General features: G+C 52.4%; 6 protein-coding genes across 6 annotated transcripts; 4 read left to right on the forward strand and 2 right to left on the reverse strand.

Annotated features, from left to right (window-relative positions):
• Positions 1-1046: 1046 nt before the first annotated feature.
• DACRYDRAFT_15785 (uncharacterized protein) lies at positions 1047-2209 on the reverse strand (the record flags this gene model as incomplete). The annotated part of the gene is made up of 4 exons (XM_040771138.1): positions 1047-1444; positions 1486-1506; positions 1528-1643; positions 1755-2209. 4 exons carry the CDS (start codon positions 2207-2209, stop codon positions 1047-1049), a joined length of 990 nt encoding a protein of 329 aa, XP_040628659.1.
• Positions 2210-4006: 1797 nt separating this feature from the next.
• On the forward strand, positions 4007-4341 carry DACRYDRAFT_52004 (uncharacterized protein; the record flags this gene model as incomplete). The annotated part of the gene is made up of 2 exons (XM_040775078.1): positions 4007-4100; positions 4154-4341. 2 exons carry the CDS (start codon positions 4007-4009, stop codon positions 4339-4341), a joined length of 282 nt encoding a protein of 93 aa, XP_040628660.1.
• Positions 4342-4416: 75 nt separating this feature from the next.
• On the forward strand, positions 4417-5736 carry DACRYDRAFT_107501 (uncharacterized protein; the record flags this gene model as incomplete). Its single annotated transcript, XM_040768485.1, has 6 exons — positions 4417-4438; positions 4490-4531; positions 4582-4607; positions 4663-4763; positions 4815-5099; positions 5151-5736. The coding sequence occupies 6 exons, from the start codon at positions 4417-4419 to the stop codon at positions 5734-5736; spliced, it is 1062 nt and encodes a 353-aa protein (XP_040628661.1).
• Positions 5737-6147: 411 nt separating this feature from the next.
• DACRYDRAFT_107502 (puromycin-sensitive aminopeptidase) lies at positions 6148-9210 on the reverse strand (the record flags this gene model as incomplete). The annotated part of the gene is made up of 7 exons (XM_040768486.1): positions 6148-6739; positions 6789-7194; positions 7245-7682; positions 7731-7884; positions 7932-8748; positions 8801-9025; positions 9083-9210. 7 exons carry the CDS (start codon positions 9208-9210, stop codon positions 6148-6150), a joined length of 2760 nt encoding a protein of 919 aa, XP_040628662.1.
• Positions 9211-10874: 1664 nt separating this feature from the next.
• Positions 10875-12236, forward strand: DACRYDRAFT_107503 (uncharacterized protein; the record flags this gene model as incomplete). The annotated part of the gene is made up of 1 exon (XM_040768487.1): positions 10875-12236. The coding sequence occupies one exon, from the start codon at positions 10875-10877 to the stop codon at positions 12234-12236; it is 1362 nt and encodes a 453-aa protein (XP_040628663.1).
• A 696-nt stretch (positions 12237-12932) lies between these two features.
• On the forward strand, positions 12933-13613 carry DACRYDRAFT_27921 (uncharacterized protein; the record flags this gene model as incomplete). Its single annotated transcript, XM_040774296.1, has 1 exon — positions 12933-13613. A coding segment is annotated over one exon (681 nt), but the record flags the coding sequence as incomplete, so codon positions are not given.
• Positions 13614-14232: the final 619 nt, after the last annotated feature.

Genomic DNA, 14232 nt, shown 5'->3' on the forward strand with positions numbered 1-14232 from the left:
AGAGTGATACAATTGCAGCAGAAAGGAATGTGAAACTAAGCCAGTGGAGCGTTGTGGGTGGATGGTGTTTGCTTTTGGACCTGCATGAGGAAGTCTCCGAATCGGTGAACACAGTCGCCCGCTGAGGTAACCAGCTCGATCTCATGCATAACTGTATCCCGGAAGGGCAACTTGCTATGGCTATCAACTTATGGAATAGTGGTTAGATCATCGTGTTGTAAACCGCCGAAATCACGCACCACTTCGAACGGTGCCTTTTCTAATGCAACCTTGACCGTTTCGGGCAGATTATCGATATATGACTTCAGGGCTACAATGGCCTCCGTGCTCCTGCTATAATCCTCTCCCACCGGGGAGACGCAGATCAATCCAACCTCAGATAATCTCTCGAACACACAAGATGGGATCATTTGCCACAGATTCGAATTCTCCTGCTCAAGCTGGATCAATCGCTTCCCCTCACCGCTTGGATGGTGAATGATAGCTTGGACATCCTTAGAAAGGAATCCCAGACGAGTGTATGCATTGATGAATATGCCATGCTTGCTTTCGATGAACGGTACGAGCTCCTGCATATCCCATGCATAATCATCGCTTGTCACGATCAGAAGCTTAGGGTCAATTTGGGAAACAGGAACCATCCCAATGAGTGTCGTGTCGTTTCGATATTTTTTGAGTTTCAGCACCTCAGCATCAATCGGAGGTGGTGAGGAAGTGGTGTAAATGAAGAGATAACGGAGGGTCACACAGGTCTCTTCCGCCGCCGTGTAGATACCCGTGTTCGGGTGTACCTGCACTTGAGGAGCGTTCGCAACCTCGCAGAGTGCTAGCACCCGCGGGTTTGAATCGAAGAGGCTGTTCCAAAAGCGACCATGACCGTGGCAGTGACTCATTGTATAGTGCGCAGAAGTGGTCGAGTTCTTAGCAAGATAAATACCAGGCCCATACGCCGCTCCTGCGGACATCATGGGTGTATTACTGGCATTCTTAAGATTGTTTCGGAGAATATTATGCCTGGGTTCGTTGCGCAAGTGCACGCATCGGAATCATTTCGTAACGTACCAATTGGCCATGCTCGATCCATGCCAGGCATAAAAACTGCCGTGACGTTGTTTCATGCTCTCGAATGCCGATGCGTGAGCTCGGGTGGATGTGTTGATCTTGAATTGGTGCGGGGTCTTCATCTGCTGGAAAAGCTCCCACTTTCGTAGAGAAACAACATGTGCACGATTTGTGGCGAGGATCCAGCGTATGATAGGCTCGAGCAATGGATCGATTTCTTTCAGTATTTTAGATCGTGCATCGTCGTCTTTCGGCAATTCCGCTAAGACCGGCGTCAGAGCCAGAGCCTTGACGATACGCGGTGGAGCAATTTCAAGATCAGTGCCATGTTCCGAAGGCACATTAGGAAGAGCAAACTGTAAGCGAGCACCACTGGAAGCCGCTGCCATACACGCGCATATGAAGAAGTCGGCCACTGCGCACCTGTCAATCCGGAAGAAAGAGCTGTTGGTGGAAAAGACTTACCAACGGCGTCGGTATCGATCAAATTCAATCCAGCGCCGATACCAAGCTTGTCAAGTTGATATGAGCAGAGCTTAGCATCACAGATAGTTGGTTTCAAGCCAGGGAATACGAGATCACTGTCACACAACATACATACGTTTCCGCAGTTGACAAGACGTTCCATAGTACGATTGTACAAGCCTGGCAAAAATCATTCGTCTTTCTTCACCCATCGATCCTCTATGAACCTCTGAACTGAGTTCACCAATTGTATGCCGATGCTGAACCGGGGGTTCGGTCGCTCGGAAGAAGTCGACGGTTGACCATCATCACCCTGAGACGCAACGATGAGGGGGGGAGGAGAGCTGCCCTTGTAACCTTTCGTCACGTCCAGAAGCACAAACAGGGTCTTGAATCCACTCAATCCACAGGCTTGCCGGGTATCAGGATGCATATCAGCGACGGGCAGCATAATCTTCGGCCCGCGAGCTGTTAGCTGAATTCCCTCAGGGTTGGGGAGGTGCGTTTGCGCCAGGGTAACGGCTTCTTGTACCATTTCGTACGTTACTTCATCGAGACCCTTATCCAGATAAAGAGGAGAGAGATTATCGTCATCGTCCCACGACCCGTGCTCGTCCAATTCGTCATCGCCATGTTCCTCGTATTCTGCCAGCGCGACATCCTTATCATCATAGTCGTCCATCTCATAGTCCTCGTTGGAGTCATCATAATCGGAGAGTATCATACAGATAAGTGAACACGACAACGTGTGTTTATGTGCCAAATTGAAGAGGTATTATGCAGTGGGTGGGGATGAACAGTCAGGATTCACAAACCGTGACTGGTGGTCGCTGGAAGAAGGACAAAGAGAGTTACACGGAGGCATTTCTTTCGAAGGGCGACGCACGTGAACTTCTTGCCAGCACAGCTGTCAGTTGTTGCGAATCTCTGTCTTTGACACGTGCGAACGATCCCCGTGATATCTGCTCCGTTTAATCAGGCCATACAAGTCAGGAAGTGAAAGTCATGTCATGCTGTGACTTTTCGATAGGTGGAGTTACACTCATCTACAGCAGATTAACGTGGAGGTTCACAAGACCTCGAGTTGCTCAATATAAGCCCTGCACCAGGAAGCTGTTACCTGTTGAATAACCTCTCTGTGTCATCACATCGACCGCAGATCGCCGAGTGACCGGCGATAGTGGAGGATCATCGGGCACCAGGAACAAGATTCGACGCGGTCAGCTCCGAATGCCGGAGCGGACACAACAGACTGAAACTAAATACATCCCGCATCGCTTAATGGGCAACACCGTGTTATCGCCGTGCATGTATTCTTGGATTGAGCTTGTGGCAACGTCGTGAGACTTAGAGATTTTCACGAAACGAACTAGCGTCGTAATAGAATATTCTCCCGGTCGTGATGCCCTTGGGAACGGCGCGTCTAATGTATGCTATTTCCTTTTCATTGAATGATACTGATATGTCAAACAGACACACGCGCCCGCCGTCGATAAGGAACCAAATGCTCGAATCAGCTTCGCGAACCACGGCAAGGAAGTCTATGAAGTCGCCCTCTTCAGGAAGAATATTTCAAGTATACCACATCTTGTATGTGCCATTTCTGCCATCTTATTTTCACTTTTTCAGCGCTATTAGAAAGTATTCGATGATTTTGTACCCCAGATACAACGGATTCCCGATTCTCGAAGTTGGGATGTCGGCGAACCAATGAAACCCCAGCCCTTACTTCGGCACAATGGATGGATGAGGTAAACTGTACGCTTGAGTTCCAGAACTCTCAGCCCTCCGCCCATGCCGCTAATGCTTCTCAGCAGACCAAAATATTGTGAGCGGAGAGCGGTAGAGACCCTGTATAATTCAAATCATGCGCTTATTTGTTCTTCTTAGGCGTGCCATTGAGACCTGCACATGACTGGTACGGGAGTAAAGATGTGTGATGCCGAACACCCCATATTGCCCCCAAGGGACCCCAAATCACGGCGTCCGAAAGCACCACCGCCGACCTTGTGCCATTCTCGGACAAGGAAACCAAGTAAAGCATTCGTTATATGACCCCTTGTAACCAATGCCTTACTTGCCCTTGAGAGTCCCATTGTCTCGGTCCTTGTCGGAATTTCAAGCGGTCCTAGGGGAGTAGTTGTGTCTCACATGAGACGGTGCAAATAAGAGTGGCAATTGTGGATAACTGTAGCTAATTGTCTGGTGGATCCCGTCCAATGAGCGAACGGCCAGGGCCTTATTGATAAGCAAATCAGGGGCACTCTGACGGGAACGAGGGAGGCGCAGTAACAGCCTTTTGGTCCATCACTGAAGGAAGTTTTGCTCCCGCGGTTCCGAACGCTTGATGAAGAAGCACACCGTTCGGCCCCCAAATCCCCTGCTCCGGGGTACGCCGTTAACGAAAGCGTAACCCCGAACCACCTTTCACCACAAACCACCCACCATCTCACTGTTTTCCACGTCTAAGCTCATAATAATGCCCAAAGCTATTGAAACTGGTAATGAACCCCGACCTCGGCGCTTTTGGACGGAAGCCGAGGACGCCCAGCTTCGGTCCGCGATCCTCAAAGGTGCTTTCACCTCAAGTCCTGGCTGGCTCCTCTTTGATTAAAACTTTATTTAGTCGAGAAAAGTCTCAACCATCGGCCGCATCACTGGCATCTCATCTCCAAGCAAGTCGAGGGTAGGACAAATAAAGACTGCAGGAAGAGATGGTATGCGCACATGGAGCGCAGGGTTAACCGTGGGCGATGGTCATCCCAAGAAGACCAAAAACTGCTTGAGACAGTCACAAAATGGGGAACCTCGTGAGTGGCCCAGCAGCTCTTCTGGCTGCTTCCGAGCGCAAGGTTAATGGCCCTTAGATGGTGCTTTGTATCGTCCATTATGGAGACCCGGAGCGCGGACCGTGAGTCGTTTTATCTCTCGTGTCCTAGCATGAAGTTCAAGCCTCATATAGAATGTGCTAAACGGTGGACTGACGTTGTGAATCCGGATATAGGTGAGCAAGGTACATTTATGCCTGTCTAATCAAACTAATTTTACTGAAAGATCACTCGCCCTGGAACCCCGAGGAGGTGAGATTTGTGGAAAGAGGCTGAGACCCAAAGCTTGTGCTGAGGTTTGCGGCAGGACAAGTTGCTCCTGAAGGGGGTGAACGAATGTGGTAACGCTTGGGTTCGGATCGCGCGTGAATCTCTGCCTCGTCGCAGTGGTCTGGCCGCGAAGAACAGGTGAAGTCACACAATACAAAAAGTTTTTGAGTCGCCCTAAAGTCATAGCAGGTACAATGTGTTGAAGAGAGCAGAAAAAAAGAAAGCACAACGAAAGACCGGTGCTGCTGTGGCGGGAAGGGCTAGATTGACTAACCAACAAACGGACGAGACTGCGCTCCCTCAGTCCAACACAACCTGTTCCGTCCACCGGCAAAAGAAACCATTGCCACAAACACCTCACCACGTTGAGTCCGGGAAGAGGAGATTGGAAACAGGATCTCCGAGGCACAACAGTTCGCCCCACGCATCAACTTCAAGTCGTCCATCTTTCCAGGTTGCCGCAGACTTGGTCAGGTGCGTCTCTCTCCTGTACCCCTTGGAATCCTCGCTGACGACCACCTTTAGGTATGGTGACCCTCCTTGTTACCCTCATGGCCTGTCACCACAGATTGTGCCCACGCGTGTTTCACCCACCGTTACCACCGCTGCGCCAAACCGTAGCTCGGGAACGAGGCCGGGTACCACATTCTCTCCCCCTAACCATACCACGCAAACGTGGTCCGGAGTTGTTCAGCGATCCAGCAGACCGCAACTGGAGCTTCCCTACTTCAAACTGGTGGAGCCGACGTTGACAGCAGTGACGGGCTCTGAACAGCGCCCACATCATCCTCGAGACGTTCCTGCAGGCCGCCGAGAAGTTTACAGTAACTACGACTATCAACTTCCACCTGCAGGAGCCACACCTTATCGCGCACTGCCCACACCGCCGGCTCCTTTCCCTCCGAGACACGACTCAGGCCCGCCCCAGCAGCACGCAAGTAGAGAGTATCGGACAGCTCTGCCCGCCGTCCATCATCAAGTGCTACCTCCCAGGGCACCCGATCCCCCCCCATCAAGATCAGCTTATTACTCACCCTACGAGCCAAGCTCATCATCCATCCCCTACCACGGCCTCTCGTACCCCAGACCTTCCTATTATGGACATTACTAAGTACATCTTCGTTTCCTCTCTGCCTGGTGTGAAGAGTGAGCGTGCGCTTCGTTGCTACGCCATTCTTCGACACCACATGTATCTCTACTTTGATTTTCTCTCCCTCAGTAGTATTCAATAGCTTTCTACTTTCCATTGTACAAAGTCGTCTCATTAGTTGCATGCAATACATATATAGACTTCACCGTCCGAGATCAAAAGACAAGCGATATCCATGCGATGACGTCATAATTCTCACAGTTGTCTCATATTGCTGGACACCGACATAGATCACCGCATGCATTTCCACATTCTGACTACCATCAATTTGAACAAGATCAGCTCATTCAAAGTTTACTATATTGGTTCGTAGGAAGTGCCCTATCAACACGACAGTTCTGGCCATGGCCCAATCTTCCCAATTCATATCGCTTACAAGTAACTATTCTTCTTGAGCCACTGTTCCACCTCGGCCCTATCCCGCTCCAGCCAAGCCGCCTTACTCCGCACATCGTCCAACCCCTGTGAGAGCGCTTGGACATATGTGCTCGTATCCTTATCCTTGAAGAAGCGCTCGATGGCCTTGACGTCTTCGAACGTCGTGAGGGAGTCAAAGCTGTATTGAAGGACACGGCCAAGGGAGAAGTTGCCCTTGAACTTCTCCACAAGTGTGGACAGGTGCGTCTGGACCCACTGCCACACCTCCCGGCGGGCAGAAGGGTTCAACGCCGATCCAGCAATGAAGTACATGTAGTCCTGTGTCTTTACTTCCTCTGTGAGGATAAGGTCCAGCGTACGTTTGACAAGCGCAGGATCTGTAGAGCGGCACAAGGCGATCATTGCTGCCGTTTTCTGAGACGGCGTCTCGAAATGACGGTAAATCTCGAGGACCTTCTCCCATTCCTTCACACCGCCGAGGCGGACCGCATTCGCGTAGATAGTGCGCTGGAGGTCACCGGCAATTTGGGACGCGTCGTTCTTCTCAAGCAAGAAGTTGAACCGGCGCTTGACCTTGGCGATCGTCCTATCACCAGATCAGTATCAATCCGTGGACAAAAGGGGAAAAGACACACTTGGGATCATTAGCATTAGCCGCATTGGTGATCGCGGTGATCCTCCACTGGATAAGATCCGGCGAGTCGTTCTCGGAGAACTCGAACCCAAGCTTCTCTGCCAGAGGGCCGAAGAGAGACCTCCTGAAAGCAAACAAGCCGTCTTGGACATCCTCGGGTTGCTCCCACCAGACAGTGCCGACCTCAGAGATAGCATTTGCCATGCGCGACCAGACGAGGTAGTCGTCCTCATTCCGCAACTTCTTGATGAGATCGAGAGCTGCGCTCGTGCTCCCGTGACCAGAACGCGCGAGGACAAAGGCGTCGGAAACGAGGCCCATGCGGTCCTCTGGCGTGAGGGAACTGCCCTTCCGAGCAGCCTCGTCGCCGAGCTTGGACAGGTGCTCGGGAGGGTAGAGAACGCGATCTATCCTTTTATCAGCCCGCGATCATATGATAGGGAGCGAGTCGACTCACAAACGCCGGTAGTCCCAGCATTCAGCTTGTACAGCGAGTTTCCCACATTGGGAATATCAAACGTAGCTTCCTTCGCCGTAAGCACCGCCTTGCTATCCACCACGGCCTTCCCAGCACCCACAGTCAAGATATTCAACGGGACATGCCACAGCGTCTCGTCCTCCTCCGGTTTGAGGTCGTTCGTGGCCAGGAAACGCGTCTGTTGGGCTTTGATCCCCGAGGCGGTTTCCGAGACTTGGATGAGCGGATAGCCGACTTTGAGCGTCCAGGAGGCCATGATCTCGTTTACGTTGATACCCGAGGCTTCGGAGATGCCGCGCCAGAGGTCGGCGGTCACCGAGTTGCTGTACAGGTGGGACTTGAGGTACTTGGAGACGCCCTTTAGGAAGACCTCTTCGCCGATCATGGAGGAGAGCATGCGGAGCACAGAAGCACCCTCTAGATTATTGCGTCAGCGCGTGGTTAAGAGAGAGCGCTTGTACGCACTGGAATACGAGATCGCATCGAAGATCTGGTTGATGGCCTTCTCGTCCGGGCAAGGTACCTCGATAGGATGGGATGACCTCAGCGAGTCCAAATTCAATGCCCGATCCAAGTGCATGTTGATGAACTCTGCATGAGGACGCCATTCGGGGTGGATCTGTTCGCGATCAGAAATATGATGCTAATTTGATGATATATGCGCACCTGCTGGATGATGATCACTTCGCCCATGAGGGTAGCAAACGCCTCGTTGAGCCACAGGTTATCCCACCACTTCATCGTCACTATGTTCCCGAACCACTGATGTGCGACCTCGTGGGACTGAGTTTCCGTGATTTGTTTGAGGGAGTTGATGCCGCTCGTCTTCGGGTCATACAAATATGCGGACGTCCTGCCGGTGATCAAGCCCCAGTTCTCCATCGCACCTGCGTCAAAGTCGCTCGCCACAAGCGTGTCGAGCTTCGGAAGCGGATAGGCAATGTCGAAGATACGCTCGTAATGGGGCAAGATGCGGACCTTGACGTCGAGTGCGAGACCGGCCTGGGTGATGTACTCCGGAGTGGTGTACACACGCAGGTTGACCTTCTGGCCTGAGGTGGACGTGTAAGAGGACTCGGTGTGCTTGAACTCGCCGTTGGCCCACGCAACAAGGTAGGTGGACATCTTGGGGGTCGTAGCGAACTTGGTGAGAGTCCAATCGCCCGCAGGTCCCTTCTCTGATGGGCCCTTCTCAGCGGGCCCCTTCTCGTTCGGCCCCTTCTCAGTCACAGCAGCGGTGGCAAACAGCTTGCTCTGCTCAAACGCAGCATTGCTAGGTGACGCGCTTATGGCATCCATATTGCTGAGAGAGACCGTGTTGGAGCGAGACAAGAGAGAAAGGTCGAAGGTCGCCTTGATCGCGGGCTCGTCCCAGCACGGCATGGCCTTGCGTGCCGCGGTGGGTTCGAACTGGGTCAACGCATACGTTCCCTTGCGTCCTTCATGTGCCCAAGTCGACTTGTAGTAACCCATCAGGGAACCGCTATTCTAATATCAGCATTGTGTTGATTGTAACAGAAAAACGAGGTGCGCACGTCAACTGCGACTTGAAAGCCAACGCCAATTTCGCCTTGGTCCCGGCGCGAAGCGTCTCCTCGAAGGTGACTGTCACCCGCTCGCCCTCCTTGTCTGCCTTGATTTCCTTCGCGACTTGCAGACTGTCCGTCTTGAGGTTCTCGCTCGAGAGGGCGGCGTAGGTCACAACGGTAGGTTCGCCGAGGTGGAAGGTGATGGATGAGGTAGCGACGTTGACATTGAGACTGATTACAGCGCATATAGTTAGCATTTCTCACAACGGTTACGTTGACGCAACGCACTCGATCTCAGAGCGTCCGTCATACACATCCTTTTCTAAATCTGTCCTAATCGTCACATTATAGTGCGTAGGCGTAACATCATCGGAGATCTTGACGTGGTCCTGGGGATTTGCGGTGGATGCAACCATGGTGTTGAAGCCGACTCCAGCGAGAGCGTGTCTGGCACAATATGATCGGATCCTAAAGGCAGATATATGCGCGATCCTAGTTATCACAGGTTTTTTTGGAACGATGCGAGCGGTGGTGACAGGGAAGTGGAAGGTTCTCCTACAGGAAGAGTTGAGTCGACACAACGGAGGAGAGGATGGAGAAGTGCGTGGTAGAGAGCGAAGTGTGGCATGCAACATGCCCGATATGCCTTTGTTGGATGGGAATGGCCTGTGCCCTCAACAGGAGTAAGGGTCCGAATATGGAGATGCTTTGCGTGAACTTGTGCGGGCTTACGCATGGGAGAACACGACGAGTCGCATGCACAGTCCATTCAGTCCACAAATACACTTTACGGCACAACATCGCCGTCGTACCATGAAAGGAGGGATTGCTTTCATAAGCAGACAATGTGGGTCATTTTACAATTATCTCTTCCTGTTGACTCCCTGTCAATACACACTCCATCTTGTTCTCCACTTCTTTTCACGAATAATCAACAACAAATAAATGCTTCTCGCCCGGCATGATTCGGTCATCTTTCCCATCACTCCAAACATCCCCGTCTACTCTTTGTCATCCCCGACAAATCCACGCCAATGTTTGTGTTCTACGATTGGGGTCCATTTCCGGCCCGGGAAAGCGCATGTGCTCTGTAAGTGAACAACACATTCCTATGAATGGTAATAGTTGACATCAAGTTTAGGTGGCTTAGTTTTTGAGCGATTCAGCCAGGGATGATGGAGGATCAAATGAGTCGGGACGCAGTGTTCAGAAATGTCTTCCCTCAGTAATTGACCACCCACACAAACCCGGACTGTGGTGGGCTAGAACATATCAATGCACCGAGTCCTTCCGGTCCTTTTGGTGGCTGGCTAATGCGGTCTGGACACTGTTGTTCGGGCCCTTCTCCCATAGGCAACTCGGACGCGCATCAACTCGTCAACTCGACAACGACGACATCCGCCATCTCTTCATCCCAAACAAACTCGTCTGTCGCTTGGACAGTCACTGCGATCCGCGCTGCAATCAGGTCCATTATCGCATATACACATCATTCGTCGCCGGAAAGTGCATTTTCCGGCTCCTGTGCATACACGCCACCTCATGCTGTTCCTGTCAACTCCGACTCTCTATCAGCTGACTGAGAATAGCCTGTCCCTTGATGGTCAGCCATCCCAAGCGAGCCGCTTAGACGAAGGGACGCGTTTAACCGACGACTTTCCGAGAAGTCTAGACGACGAACGTTTGCCTTTCACATCTAACCTGGCCAATCATCGCCGAATACGCGACCGCATCGGCGGTGCGGCTCGAGCTTCTATTCCGATGGTTACTAGTACCGGTATCTATATGCGTCTCCGGTGGGAAAAGTGCCCGCGACAAGGAACGGATGCGTCTATGAGACGGGAAAAAATCTGAGAGCCGACAATGATGTCTGAGACAATAGCGGAAGGGCGACGCGTCACGAGTCAAGGTCGACGACCACACGAGCCATGTATATGCGCGATGTCTGGGATACTGAAGCTGTCTTGCTCAGCGCTGCTCGTCGCCGTATAAATGCGCTTGTCGATGCCTTTGCTGCTCTTCACCGCACGTTGCGCGTCGCACTCAACTCGTCACACATCGCTCGTCTTCTGCAACAATCATGGCTGCGCCAACCTACCTCAGCACGTACGCTCGCACTCTTCCAAAGAGCTGCCCCGTACAGAAATCCACTTCTACCTCCTCCTCTGCCTCGGACAGCGACGACCTGAATGCGCCAGAGTTGACCTCGGGCGCATCACATCACTCTTCCTCTGCACAAGAAGACGAGATCAACACCGACGTTTCCCCGATTTCCCCAACCTTCATCATCCCCGAACTACCGTCCGCCGGAACAGACAGTCTGGGTATAGGTCTAGGCTTGTCACTCGACTGCAGTGGCAAGCGCGGGATCAGCATCATATCCTTCCCAACTCTGAAAACCGACGTGGACCCGGCGGTTGCCCCAAACCGCGCCGCATCTCCCGTGGGCGCTTCCTCCCCCGCTCGTCCTGCCTGTCTTAGCCTGCCGAGCGACGATGGCTACGAAGGAGAATACGAGCACCGGCGTGGTCGGTCCGCATGCCGCCCGCGCCCGCGTCACCATTACCATTATCAGCACCATCAGCCACGCGTGGTCATGTACCGCTCGGATTCTGACTCGGACGATCAGAAGGCCAACCGTCCGGAAGTCGCTCACCGTCCAGCGTTTAACACTCACCAGGGCAGTCAAATACCGCCCTCCTCTCCCAACAGGAAGGACAACCCACGCATTCGTACTCCCTCCCCTCTCGGCAGCGACCAGTCCACCCCTAAAGCTTCTGCCATCATCCCCTGCCCCTCCGGCCAACACTCTAGCCGCTACCTCCAAGTCCCGGAAGCCAATGGCGAACACCTACTGGCGGCTGCTCTCAAGGGTCTTGGAATTCGTCATGTTAGTTCTCCATCAAACGGTCGTATGTCTCCTGGCAAGCATATGACCCCCGGCGGCGAGTGCAAGCTCGACATTCCCGGTATATCCGTGCGTGTGGAAGAAGTTGATCCAGATGAGCCCTCACTGTCCCTGGAGCAGAAATCGAAGAAAGCAACGCTCTCCAATACCCCCCGTCGTCCGTCCAACCCTCCCTCTATCTACCTCCACTCCGCTCCCCGCCAACGCACGCGTAACGTCTCCCCCCTCTCTCGCCCACACGTCCCTTCCTCTCCGCCTATCCCTCCCCGCCTACGTGGCTCCCCACTCCTCGCACAGATGGGGCACAAGAACCAACCCCGTGTGTTCTCCGCTCCTGTCATATCCAGCGCCGAGCAGATGGAAAGCCTGATGCTGCAGGACGACCGGATGCATAAACACAAGATGTTTGCGCCCGACCGCCCCAAGGAGAAGAGACTCAAGTATGTCGTCACTCCTCCACCGACTACAAAGACGCGCAACGTATTTGACGGAGAGACCACGGTGGGGTTCAACCCGTATTTCAAAGTTCTTTAAGCTGTTCAGCACGTATTTGGTAAAGAAGCACGTAGCATTTCCTCTGTACGGTATATACAGATTTCACGGATTGAGATCGCCTTATTTTTATTTATTGAGCTTCATGAATATCACGATTGTTACGTCAAATAACTAACGGCGCGAGGTCCTCTCCGCGGTCTTCGGCACTCAGCGAGTGTTATCCTCTGAGTTAATGGGTTCTTCTGAATATGGATCATGCTGAGCCAGTTGCGTCTTCAGCGAGTTCTGCTCGTGAGGAAGAAAATAAAGGGATGGTGCGCGAAGTGGTAATGTTGTTCCGTGACCGTTCGCCCTGGCGTTGTGGTCTAGCTAGGACAAAGAGTCGATGCACCGCCATCCTCACTGGTTGCCATCTCCGTAGCCTCACGACATGATGAACTGCATCCAGAGGTCAAACAAGTCTATTCTCTCTGTTTTCTACGATCACCCTGTGCGTTCATGTCTGAATTATCTCTATCTAAGCCAGCCGAATGTCCCACACCTTCACCGGGGTATATCGCACTCCCAACCTACCCTCTCTCTGCCGTACCTGCTTCACTTCAAACTCCTCTCTCCTCCTATATTCCCAACACCAACCATCCGATCTCGCAGACCGTCTCGTACCTCATCTCCGAATTCTCTACCGCGCCTATAGACGACCTCCTCCCATCCCTACGCCCGACTGTACCTACGCGAGCCGACATCTGCCCACTCCACTTGCACCGTGCCTTCGGTCACTCTATCATCCTCTCTGAAGACCCACAACAGCATCTCCTCTGGTATCGCCTCAAGAACGCTATCTTCATCAAGCCGCTCCCTCCCTGTCTGCTGCACCACGACTTCTATCACTTGCACCTCCTTCAGCCGCAGTCCGTCCCCTCGCCAGTCATCCTTTCAGCGATCGGCTTGCTCGCATCATGGTTACAGCTCGTGCAGCACCCATCAGACCTGCGTATCGCCCACGAGCTCTTCCTCCTCCCTGCTGAACTAGACTGGCCCGCTTGGCTGACCTTCACCCGCGCGCTCGACCCCCGTGGTACGCTCTCCACACTCGAGCTCGGGAATAGATACGATCTGGGCGAAGTGCTCAGTGTGCGCATCTCGCTCAAGCTCTTCTTTTCCAAGCTCTTCTTTCCCCGCTCTTCGGTACTGGGTCAGGACGGGGGCGCACTCCGAAGCACCCAATGGGCCAAAGGACAAACGACCTCATTCTCCCCGCATATGATTGGCGTCCTCATCTTCATCTTCGCCTTCTTCCAAACCACACTCAGCGCGTTCCAGGTCATCGTGGGGTACTCAGGCGCCCAGCAACGTGTACTCGACACGAGTTATTGGTTTGCCAATGTTGTTCTCTTCATATGCGCGTTGTCACTGGTGATTATCATATGGAGGGGATTGTTGGGCATGTTTTCTCGTGCTCGGTGGCTCAAGACGGTGTCAGCGACAAATTCGCACTGATATTGTGACTTATCCTTGACCACAGCATCAATATTGTACGATATGAGATCATTTGATTCACTTACTGTCACAACAATGGTGATATGGAGACGATACCTGTTGTTGAACGATGGCGGATGGTCCGTCCATTTCCTTATACCAAGTCGCGATTCACGGGGATGTATTAGTGTATAATTGTCAATTGATGAGGTTAATTGTGCTCTGATTGCAAGATGATACCTATCTTAGCAATATGCTTATGACTGGACGGTAGCAATTTTGGCGCCCGTTGCTCGATGAATGAATGAATGTCCCTGCTTCCGTTCCAGTCATCTTGTCATTGTCTGGCAACACATCCCATGCGATATCTTCCCACATGTGACCGCATACAATGGAGTTTGGTGAGTGATGTGGGAGTCACACTGATAATTGCTGATTGATTTCATATTCTTGAAAATGGCTATATCAGGAGCTGAAAATACAGTCTGAGACAACCTCCCACTCTGTTAGGGCAACACAGGCTGACTAAGTCTGCTCACCTAAGAGTGCCAAGAGTCTA

The sequence above is a fragment of the Dacryopinax primogenitus genome (assembly GCF_000292625.1).
Source record: "Dacryopinax primogenitus strain DJM-731 SS1 chromosome Unknown DACRYscaffold_9, whole genome shotgun sequence".
Classification (NCBI taxonomy): Eukaryota; Fungi; Basidiomycota; class Dacrymycetes; order Dacrymycetales; family Dacrymycetaceae; genus Dacryopinax; species Dacryopinax primogenitus.